The sequence below is a fragment of the Bombus flavifrons genome, chromosome 3 (assembly GCF_040668555.2).
Source record: "Bombus flavifrons isolate JBK064 chromosome 3, iyBomFlav1_principal, whole genome shotgun sequence".
NCBI lineage: Eukaryota > Metazoa > Arthropoda > Insecta > Hymenoptera > Apidae > Bombus > Bombus flavifrons.
The window spans coordinates 8,770,617-8,783,009 of NC_138444.1; the positions used below are offsets into that span (position 1 = coordinate 8,770,617).

At 41.9% G+C, this 12,393-nt stretch overlaps 1 protein-coding gene across 3 annotated transcripts in view; it reads left to right on the forward strand.

Moving 5' to 3' along the window:
* LOC138178250 (transcription factor Sox-19b) overlaps positions 1-12,393 on the forward strand; it is a 136,730-nt gene that overhangs the window by 107,240 nt on the left and 17,097 nt on the right. For 2 of the 3 annotated variants that reach the window (XR_011172643.1, XM_069109910.1), the window contains exon 4: positions 714-979. The exons of the other annotated variant lie outside the window; for it this stretch is intronic. Coding sequence is in view for 1 of the 2 variants with exons in the window: in XM_069109910.1 (XP_068966011.1) it covers positions 714-979 (266 nt within the window). In the remaining variant the exon portion in view is untranslated. The remainder of the gene's footprint in view (positions 1-713; positions 980-12,393) is intronic. 3 annotated transcript variants of the gene reach the window in all.

Consider the following 12,393-nt stretch of genomic DNA (forward strand, 5'->3'; position numbering starts at 1 on the left):
TCTCAAACCAAATTTCATCTGACTTTATAAATAACTCATAAACGCCACAACATTCAAATCACTGATGTTTACTAACGTTAAACACTCATACATCCAGGACAACAGCTTCTCCCATTAACCCTTTTCAAAATCTCATCGACTTACTTCAAACTTCAACTAATCTGCAATTTTATCGTAAATTCCACGACGTCTAACAAATTTCCGAAACTCATTCGAACGTCCAGAGAAACAACTTCAGCCGACAAATCTTCCAAACTGCTCCTCATCACTCATCACTTGAAACCTTCCTGTAACTACAAATTTACTCTTGAATCCAGATTCCTAGAAACTATCATTCTCCATAAACCGCCCTCATCAAACGAACCATCTCTAGGAACCATCTCCCCACCAAAGATGTGTCCTAAACAACTCAGTGAGAGACTCTAAATGACCGAAATAACGTCGCGCAGATCGTAAATCACCGAGAGTAGCCAAGGTTCGTCTCCGACGGTGCACGTCCGGGTCCTTTCGAGACAATAGACACGCAGTGTCACGCACTTGTATGTTTATGTGTGTGTGTGTGCGTGCGTACATGGAGACAGAAACGTGGAGGAGTTCCTGGAGGTCTGGTCGGTCAGTCGGACTGTTGGTCGTCGTGGCTGTTTTCGCGTGGGCGTGTCCCCCTATTAACGTGGTCGCTGGGCTTACTAATTGGTGGCTGCGTTTAATTACAGAGCCGGCGGCAACATGTGCGACGGCTCGTTCACCGAGACCCTGCGCGGTATGCAGGGCATGTCGGGTACGTCGCCACCCGGTGGAGCGGGGGTCGGCCCCATGGGGGTTGGCCTCGGCAGCCCTCTTGGGCCGACCGCGAAGAAGGCGCAGGTGGAACACATTAAGAGGCCGATGAACGCATTCATGGTATGGTCACGATTACAACGACGGAAGATCGCGCAGGAGAACCCGAAAATGCACAACTCGGAGATATCCAAGAGGCTGGGTGAGTGCAGAAATTTTGTATTCTAATTTTTTCTACGAGTCGTTACGTTGTAAGACTTCCGTTCGTGACTGTTAGGACACCTGCTAATTTTAGAAGAAATTTAGTATTTTTGATTTGAATTATGTAAGCAATGGTTAATTGATTGGAATTACGTATTCGTTTCGAGTTGAAGAATATTTACTTTGAAAGATTTCGGAGAAGAAATGGATAATTTACGAATTAGAAAATTCAGTGAAGTCTGTGAAAGTTTTCGTCTGATTTGTGGAATCATTTATAGAACACACGACGGGATCAAACAAAGTTCTATTAGACTGCAAATATAGCTTTCTTATCAAATATACGAAAACTTTCGCGGATAATCGAGGAAAATATTCCTGCGATCTGGAATAATTCGAGCAAACAAATTCGTGTCGACGTAAGCATATATCATGATTTTCATTATGCGAAAACCAACTGCTATATGTATACGAACCCCTTGCCTTCGTCTCGCGAATGCAATTAGTGAAACTGAAGGTGCCGCTGTGTAAAAAGACATTAAAAAACTATCACCTCTTTTACTCCAAACAAAAAAGAAGAGAAACTTCGAAAAAGAACTTGAATAAAAATCAGACAACTGTCTATTACTGCAACATACTCGCATTCTAAAGTCTAAACGATCAAACTATATTGTAATTTCTCCAGGACATATACACACATATACATATTTACAGTTTTCACCAAACACAAGGCCGCGAGAACGACATCTTCAGCATTCGTTCCTTTGAAAATCGGTTGATCGCGGTCGGTTCGGCGGAGTCTCGACACACGCTCGAATTATTCGTTGCTGACGGTACAGAGAGAAAACGCGAGAGAGGGACAGAGAAGGATAAGCAGAGGATGGGGGGCGGCGAAGCCGTGAGGGAAAAGAAAAGGAGATAAAGACGAACGGGGACGAAGGTATTCCGGTTGGTATTTCCGTTAAATACCCGGGAATCGACAAAGCCTGTTCCCGCAGCTACCCCTCGAAGCTTCTTTATCCGTCATTTTCTTCCTCGCCTTGGATCTTCTACCCCCGGATTCTCTCCGGCGTTCCCCCGGCGACGACGAATAAGGGAAGTGCCTGCTCCTCGGCAAAAATGATGCGCGCACGCTCGAACCACCTCCCTCTGCCGCGGGATTCCACCCTCTTCGTTTTCTCTACCTCTCTCTTTATCCTCTTCCTCGACCATTTCGAGTCTCCTCTCTCTTTTTCTCCTTCCATCCCTCACTCCCACCCCCCCTTTTCTCTTCTCCAGCTTACACCCTTTGTCGAAGCGACACTTTTTCGTCGCTCTTTTACCGCCATATCCCTGGCACCGCGCGCATTTCTACTTGATATACAACTCTCTGCTACCCCGCACTCACCGCCCCACCACCCGCCAGTTCCTCGTAGCTGGCTTGTCGGAGCATTTGCAAATTTCATCCTACAACCACCCTCTTGTACCCTTCCACCTCCGTTTCCACGACCCTGCGTCTCCTTCTTCGGCCCGGCTTGTCCTCTTTCCACTGTACCATTCACTTTTCCTCCTTCTTCTCTTCGTATGCCGTACTAGAAGTTGACAAAAGATTCGAGGAACCGATGTACTCGGTGGAGGGAAAGGCTGTGGTTCGGTCGCTGGAATCTCGCGTGGAATGTTGCCGTGATCCACTTTCCTCCTCCAGCTTTCTCGCGGTTTCCGGGGAAAATGTTAACTCGCGAGCTGACTTGCTGACGCCTCAGGGGTGCAGCGATTTCGACGGTTCATGACGCGAATGTATGTCGCGGATGAGTGGAATTTCGATCGTGGTACGAAGGAGATTGTTCCCCAGCTAAATTTTTGACTTCTTTTGAGAAGATTTTGTTGCTAAATTGCTGTTTTTAAATTTATCTACCGTCGAGGTTAAGCGCACTTCTCGCTGTTCGATGGTCAGAAATTTGGAACCTGTTTTTACAATTTTATCTAAGTATACTTTTAATTCTGTAGACAGATTTGAGAAACGGAGAAGACATTAATTCCTTCCGTTCGTAAATTTCATAGTGTGTTCTACGATATTCTCTTAAGGTTCTCTATACGCAGGTAGGTTTAATCGAATTATTTACTAATTAATAATGTAGCGTTTGTCCAAGTTTCGAATTTATTAAATTATTAAAATTCTCTACTATAATAAAAATAGTGTAATTTGTACTTAAATTGTTTATTTATTGCGTGACAAGCAAATCTTTCCATTTACAAAACACTCTATTCTACGCCGCAATTGAGTAAATCGATTGGTGTAATACAAAGCGAAAAATAAGGGATGCAACGAGGAGACGCGCGAAGTGGTCAGTTATTTACTCGTTGCCATAAGCGCGTTCGAACGCGAAAGCTGTGCCGCAGTTGACCAACCGTTTAGGTGGCTGCGGCTTGCAACGGAGTGCAAACTTTTTAGTTGCCCAACTAACTAGTTGAATGCACACGCGGTTTCACACACATACATACACACACACGCTCTCCCTCTCTCTCTCTCTCTCTCTTTCCCTCTATTCTCGAACCAACTGAACAGTTAACCAACTAAAAGTTGATGGTGTTTGCCAAGCCTGAGCAAACGCGCGTGCTCGTCCAACGCCTGGAAATAGCTTCTAAATGGAAATTTCGATTCGAGATAAAAATCAACTTTCTTGCTCAGCAGCAAGATTCGATATGGGATTTTATCGTTGCGTTAGATTATCGTCGATTTTCTTGTGGATTATAAAATAAGAGTCTTATTACTTGCAACCAAAGCTACAAATATAAGTTGGGAAAGATTAAATTTGTTTGAAAGACGTTTTTGAAAGTTTGTGCACACCGATAGAGACAACTCTTTGCAGATGTAAGAGACAGCTATATGTAAACGTTGAAACTCGGGATGATGAAACTTATGAATACAAATATGAATTTATGTATAAAGATGCAGAACACCTTTGTGTTAGAACAGCAATGATACCATTTAATAGTATACGATACACTTTCCTCTAGATCATTGTTAGTAAATATCTTTTGAATCTAATAATATTTAATAACTATAATGATTCGTAAATGGTAAACCAAGTAGGAATTTAACACTAGAACTGCCGATAGTTAACACGAAGTTATTTCTACCAAAATCGGTCAAAATGACTGGTCCTTAAAAAATACGTAATAACAGAATATTTATATTCATTGATTTATTACTTTCTTACAGAAGGAATTCCATGTTATGTAGTACATTTTTATTAACGATGATCCCTAAAATGATCCCTAAACGAGAGTTGACACATTTATAAAATTGTAGAACCAGTCATTTTCACTGGTGTGGTATTTCTAGTGTTGGCATCTAGCGATTTAGCGATCAATCTGGAATTTTCCTGATAACTGATACCATCATATTGAACGATACGTAGTAAAAATTTGAAAAACATGTGGGAAGTTGCATAAAACAAGGAAACTGGTTAATTGGGCCCTTTTACACTTTGACAAGTACCAATCATTTTGACTAGTATTGGTATAAGTAGCTTTAAAAGCTTAGCTAAAAAACAAAATAAAATTCATTGTATTCTTTTAGTTAGTTTAGTCATTTTGACTAGTATTGGTATAAGTAGCTTTAAAAGCTTAGCTAAAAAACAAAATAAAATTCATTGTATTCTTTTAGTTATCGTTGCGAAAGTCATTACATCATTGCAAAAAAAATATAACAAAGTAGGAATTTTAAAATAAAATTGTAAAATCAGTCAATGCGACTAGTGTGGTAGTTTTAGTGTTAAAAACGCAAACATGTAGAAAATGTATAACGTCGAAACATCGATTAATTCCATTTAATATCTTATCATATTGCAATATGCTTCAGCAAACAAAAAACTAGAAAATGACAACTTCTCGCAATTTATCATAATAATATCGTCACAGTTATTATTCGATTTCAATGAGAAGAGAGCCAAAACAAAGCAAGATTTAAAACACCAAATAATCATCCCATAAACGCAGCTTCAAACTATCAACACTCCCCAAGCGGACGGATTTAATCAAATCCTAGGACTCGCGACGAAACGCCATCCGCATCTCCGTGAAGAACCAATGAAACGCGACGTTCATGATTAACGTAACGAACAAGCTGTCGCGTTTTCTCATGCTCGCGCGAAACGTTTCGCGCGATGTACACGCAATTACGATCACATCTGCGCGGCGTGTAGACGTTCGATGAAACGTCATCGACAGGCAACGTCGGTTTTACGACGTCGATTAGCGGATGAACGTCCGCGTTTATCTTCCAGCCGTTCAACCGGACACGTACTCGCGATTCTCTAGCGAAAACTATGGCGGAAGTGAGATTGAGCCCTGTATCGAACACGTGAATCCAACTGGGAGAAGCTAATCTGGTTATTGCACGTTCCTGTAACCCGCTGTTCCTCCACCAAAACTTTTCCATCCTTTCTCTGTCTGTTTGGACCATGTCCTTTTTCTATTTGATGGAAGATTCTACTTTGGTTCGAGTAAGTTAGAAAGGGATAGCGTGGAAGGGGTTGGTTCTTCGATCGTATTTCCTGAGAGGCGAGTTAGGGTGGATGTTAATTGAATGAGAATCGATTAGACCCAATGGGGATGGCGATGGGAAGTTTCTTAAGGTTTTCGTACTCTGATTGGGGAGGGAGTGTGTGGTGTCAAGGAAATTGAAATGGATATTTTGTATCGATTAAATGAATTAATAAATTTTTGTAAAGTTTTCTTTTTTGAAATTTACACCATCAAGAATCAGTGTCAATGAAAAGTTTCTCAAAGACTTGCTGTTCTAATATAGCATTAAGAAGATTAAAATGAATATTTTATCTTGGAATATTGAACTTCAAGATCTTTCTATTGTCACGTGAATTATATCGACAGGGGATGACGATTCCTCGAGTGTTTCGAGTTTTATTTAGTGACGAAGAATATTAAGTAAAATTAAAGTGGATATTGGTTATTCGATTTTAAGATCTTTCAATTCTTACGTAAATTCTTCAGAAAGAAAAGTACAAAACAATCATCATGTAAATTCTATTACACAAATTCCGCGAAACTGTCTACAGTATCGTATCCTGAACGAGTAAAGTAATTCACGGGACGCGATCGTCCCATTCGTAGCAGACTCAATTACTCAGAGGTGATCACCGAGCGAGTCTCCACTCGTGCCTGCATCGATCGTCGTAATTCCCCTTCTCGTCTCCTCCTCTCGGCTGTTCCTCTTCTCTTCCTCTCTAAAATACCCCGGTCCGTATTGTCGTTACATAAAAACGTGACGAGAACGCGACACGCAACTCGCACAATACGCGAAACGCATTTTCACGTGGTGGTGCACGTCGAAAACGAAGACGAAGAACTTGGAGGAACGAGATGGTGGGCGAGAGGGAGGTTGGACACAAGGGGAGGGGGCGAGAAGGAAAGTTGACAAAGAGGTGGTGGATGTAGGTACGTGCAAACACGAAAACAGGGAGATTGTGAAACACATGGTCGGTGAAGATAGAAAGAGAGGGCGAGGAAAGGGGTTGGGAAGAGGAGACTTGAGAAGGCAGGAGCAAAGCTTTCATCGTAATGAAGTATTTCTGCCGGTTCCCGTAGCCTCTATTTTTCTCTTTTGCTATCTACCTAGCTCTCTTATTCTTTTCTCTCTCTTTCTCTCTCTCTCTCTTTCTCGTTTCTCTTCGTCCTTCGAGTTCTTTGACGTGCGTTAAAGAAACGACTTGGTTTTGCGCACTCATCGACGTTGAAGCGAGCCAAGCAGAAGAGAAGGACAGTCAGAGAGGAGGAATATTCATCCTCTCCCGCGCTTGGCGAAGGACAACCCTATTTAACCCTTGAAGGCCGTGGAACGAGCGTTTTCTACGCTTCCCTCCGGCGAGCGCCGATCCCTTACCCTTCGCCGCCGAGGAATCCACTGACGAGCTCAAATTGCTTCGGCATTTTGCGGCTTATCTGGTTAAACGAGGAAAATGGGGGCTTCTTTACTTTGTTTCATATTTTCTTTTCTCGTTTTATCTTCGCAATGTGGATGGAAATTGGAGAAAAATTGAGGTTTGCTTTGGGGGATGAAATCAACGCGCGATAATGAAGAGAGTTTGAGAAGAAATTGAGAATCTTTTAATGTTTCTGTCATAAGGTTTTCACAAATAGCTCTATAATAGCTCAATTCGTGTATCTTTGAATCTATTCTAATTTCCTTTTGGAGATGTTCGATATTATTTCGATAATGTTCACTTAACACCGTATTAACGTTTACTTCAGCTGCTAAAAGAAATCATGAAACAAGGGGTTAAATTCTACTCTACGTCAACTATTCTGTTACGTAATTCCTACTCCTTTTGACTATAAACAATACAACAGACATACAACACGAACTTCCTGTACCTACCTACAATTCTCTCTTACACGAAAATTTACAAGATCTTCGAGAGAGATACGCGTGTATAACGAAAGGGCCACGAAAACTCTATTTCTCAAAGGCGAGGCACCGTAATCCCCAGGAAAGTGGACGTAATCGTGTCTAGGACATACACAGAGATAGAGAGAAAGCTTGTACAGGATTCGCGAAGAAAACAATTCGCGGAGGACCCCGACACTGCGATCCTATAGAATCGTGAGAACAATGCCGCCCTTGCGACAAAGGAGGGAGCACAAAACGCCTGCACACAGGTACACGCGCCGCTACTCTCCCGTTCTTTCCTCCCTCTATCTAGCCCTCCGTCTCCGCGTGATTAAAAATGATCGTCCCCAAGCAAGCTTAAAGCTCTCGAGGCTGAAAGCTCGACTTCTACTCTCTCTCTCTGTCGCTATACGCATCTCCGCGAATGATTTTGCGTGGATCTTCCGCGTCCGACAAGGATCTTCCTCTTAGCAGTGAGAAATTTTGTGGACGAGTTGTACGTCCATGTGAAATGCAGGTAATGACAGATTTGATAGGTAATTTGTAGACTCGGTGGAAATTTGTTTGAAATTCGGTGAAAATTTGATTTTACGAAGACTAGGAATCTGCTTGCAGTAAAAAAAGGAATAACTAAAGATAAATAAAGATATTAAAGGAAAAGGGAAAGTGCAGAATCCCAAACGAGGAATTGGAACGTTAAGGAACCATTTCTAGCGATACCAGAGGAAAGAAAATTGCACTGATAAAGGATAGAGGAGTGTAAACGGACCAGACCAGAAGCTACAACGTAAAATAAAATACAAGAATATCAAAGAAGGAATAGAAACGCTAAACGGGGCTGATGTAGTGAAACTTGAGAATGTTGTATGCATGATCAGCGGGAATAATGAAAAGAGACACGGTATAAAAGAAAAACCGACGGAAGAGTGAAATTTCTACAAGATGAAGAATGTTCTAAGAACATATGCTATTACTAAGTCGATCTTTGAAAATTTCCAATGTAAAACCATGTCAAGATATATGCGATAATATACATACATGAATTATACACGAGTATTAGTCAAGTAAATTCTACAGTAAGAAAAAAGAATATCGTAATTCGCCTAAAAGGGTTTTTCATAAAGTTGCACTGTCGAGGAAAATAATGTGATTACCTGGAATTTCCCTTTCAAATAAGAAATCACACCACCTGGCACAGCTATAATCTGAATTTTTCCCTCGTAAAATACGCAACGTTTGCTTCTCACAATACCGTTCGCGCATCACACGTCCAGAGTCGCATATTTGCCAACGGAAGACGGGCAATTTGTTGGAATTAGATTCTTTGTACGACGAAAAAGAAGCGCCTTGTTGCACGGATAATAACGCGGCCTATTAATCTACAATGTGTACGGCTCATTAATACGTCCAGCAGTCTTCCATGTCGAATAATAGATCGTTAAGGTCGATAAACAGACCATTGTTTCTCGTCGACGACCACGTGGACCTATCATCAAGATAACGTTGCTCCAGGCGTTAATTTATACGGTGCAACATTTCTGACGTGGATCACGCATAAATTACTTTGACTTCGAAACAGGGAGAGCAGAAGATGATCGTTGAAATAAAGAACAAGGTTGCAAAATACAAATAACGTTTTCTATATTTGTTTTGTTTTTTTTTTCTTTTTTATTTGTATAATTGGTCGATTTTACAGCTGTATTGTTGGATATCATTAACACGTTAATTGTCAACAGACGTCAATGGAGGCCGATATTGCCGGAATTAATTAAGGTGTTTAAATTAGAGAAAGAACCGTTATTCGTCAAATTTATGTTGACATACTTTTATTGCAGGTATGATGTAAAGTATTGAATTAACCATAGAGCGTTTACACAATGTTAACAAGATACGCGTTATATTTGCAGTCGCCCACAAAAGTTTTTGTACACTGCGTGAAAAGATTATTTTTCTTCAGGTAAGACGTTGCAAGATTTCACTGAAGATATACAAATTTTTCGAAATATCGTTTCGATTGTAAGAAACGTTCGGTTTCAGAAAATTACCGCACGTTCGTGTCTCGATATTTTTTATCGTGAAATAAGTTTGTTTCTCCTAGGCGCGACGTCGCGTCTCCACGCAGACAGGAAATGCAGGAAACGTTTTCCAATTTCCACGTTTCATCGTCGGGAACAGGCTCCTACGTAGAATGGGTCTGTGGATCGATCGACAATGCAGCAACTGCTCTGCCAACGAGCTTTGCACCCCCTGTTTTTTCACTCGTTGGAGGAACAACTCGTGAGAAATATTCTTTTAAGAGGTCACTGTCTTTTGCGAAAAGATTCGCGACATTTAGATCGAGAACGAAAAAACCGTGTTCCTCTGTGTAGAATTTTCTCTTTCGAAAAGTTTGTTTTCCTTGGCACGTGTGTTCTTTGAAAGACGTGTATGAATAAAATTCTCTTGCAAAAATTTTACTAAAGAAATTAGTCTTTCAAACATAGAATTTCTTCGTTTGGTGCCCTCTAAGGAATTACGCCTTCCTTGAAGCTTTTTCACATAAAAATTCACGTTTCGTGCAAAAGTTTCTTCAATTACTTACGTTTGTCAAATTGGAACAAAATGTAATCTACATTTTGCCCTGACACACGGAACTAACGGAGCGACGTCACGACACGAAATCTCCGTAAGAAACTTCTAAATAATCACACAATACGTTATTTCAAACGTTGAAACATTCACAATGCCTATTCTATATTTTCCATTTACAATTCACAAGAAATGCAAACATTCGCCAGGATAAAACACGATAATAAAACAATTTTAACAATACCGCTACCATTACAACGGATAAGTTCTAGAATATCGTAACCCAGCCAAGAAACGAACAAGAAGCAAGAAGAACGAAGCTGCCTTTTAACGGAGTAATTAATTAACTAAAAAACCGCTGTTCTCCGGCCGATTCACCAACGAACACGGAAAGGCCAAACAGTATTCGCGCTCGCGCACACAGCACCCTCTGTTCATTGCATAACGAAGACTCGCGAGAGAACAAGGGGAGAGGAACAAAAAAAAAGAAAGGAGAGAGAGAGAGAAAAAAGAGTACAGAAAAGGGAGAAACAGGAAAAGAATCGGTGGAAAGAAGACACTGAACGAAAGTGGAGGAGAGAGAAAGCGTGGTAGTAGCAGCAGTAGTAGCCTAGTTTTGCCCGTGACAATGAAGATGAGCAAAAGAAGAATGAAAGAAGAGTGAGGGAGTGAAAAAAAGGAAGAAAAGAAAGAGAGAGAAAGAAAGAAGAAGAGAAGGAAGCGGAGAAGCTGTGCCTTGGTAGCTCTCGCTGGACTAATAGCAGCTGCCTTCAGAAATAGCAATGCCGAGGCAATAGCGCGACGTTGGTGTGGTAAAAGCCGCTCTAGCAATGGCTCCCCGTCGCCATGGATGTCCTCCCCTCGCCCTCCTACGTTCGAGTTCCTCTTCCCTTGGCTTCCACGTCTCTCTTCTTCGACCCCGTCCATTAATTAACAGGCTTTGTACTTTTAAACGATGTTAAATAAACGGTATTGTTCACCAGCGAAAGGACTGAAAAGCAGGCGCCATTGTGCTTTAAACCCGGTCTTCATCGTCGTCGGCGTCGTCGTCGACGACGACGAGAAGGACGAGAACCAGTAGTCGGTGTTCTCTGGTTCGCCGTGGCCCTCTCCGAAAGCACGGAAAGAGGTGGAAGGAGTGGTGGTCGAGAATACCTACCTACTAATACCAACGGGTGCCGGGAACCCTTTGTTCTAAACAAATACGCCGGCCCACCCCCAAGCACAGTCCGTTCGCCACCCCTGTCCTACCCTTCCACCTTGTTCGTCCGTGCCACCTGCCTTTCAGACCGGGCAAACGTGTATCGATTGGTATGGGCTATAATGTAAATAGCGTCGCTGGAAGAAACCATTCTTTTCTGATGGTGCACTTGTCATTGGACGTATTTAAACATCGGTCGGATATCATTGGAAGATTCTTCTTTTTCCTTTAAGATTTCGAGGAAGATTAGGAGTCGTGGTTGGCTCTTTGTTTCGAGTATCGTTGGTGGCTGCTAATTTTTACTGTATAACGAAATATATGCTATTTATTTCTAAATTACGTCACATTGGGATTTTCTAGGTTTTACATATTTTTAAAAAATGAACGCACAGAAAAATCCTCAAGAATCGACTAAAATACCTATAGATAGGTGGCTTAAGCTTATACGATTCAAATGTTCGAAAGAAAGTATTCAACAATCCTGAAAGAGGTACATCGAAATCGTGCAGCATCCTTACGAGCAATATTTCAATAAGCTGGAAACAGAGAGCCAAACAGCGGTCCATTGAACTATTATTTCGAAACACTATATTTCCTTTCCCGTCCCCTGAACGCATTCTGGGAACGGGCTATGGAACAAGGATTAAGAATGGCTCGACACCAGTCGAGCTCGGCTCGAATGCGTTATCAGCGCTGCACATTGTGCCGGAAGACAAAAATCTCGTATTCCCCGTTCCGTTTCTCTCTTTCTCGCAACTGTTCCTCGAAGGTTCATTGTGAACCACCACGTGTCTGTATTGTTTAGCCTGCTCTCACTCTCTTTTGCTCTGTCTATCTTTCTTCCATCGTGTGCTCCGCTATACAACAAGCAACTCTTTCCATTGTCGTTGCCTGCTGTCAGCAACAATAACGAGGAGAGTAAAAGATCCATCGGGCAACGTGAATCCCATCCTCTCTTCGCTACCGTATCTGCTCCGGTGCGCCTCGAATTTCCGCCAGTGTATCTCGTCTCTGTATCGAGAACTTTCATCCCCCTTGAGCGATTCGTTGTATGCCCGGCCGGAACGTGCTCGTTCTTGATATTGCTGTCGGAACTCACCGAGCCTCTCTCCTTGGCCCCGTTTCTTCTCTGCCTTCTTCTTCTACTTTCAGATTTACGTTTTTCATACCGTTGTCTTTCGTCGATTACATGTCGTTTGAATGCTTCGAGAAAGGAGCAGGTGATTTGGAAGATATCGTTCTTTCCTTGGATCATGTA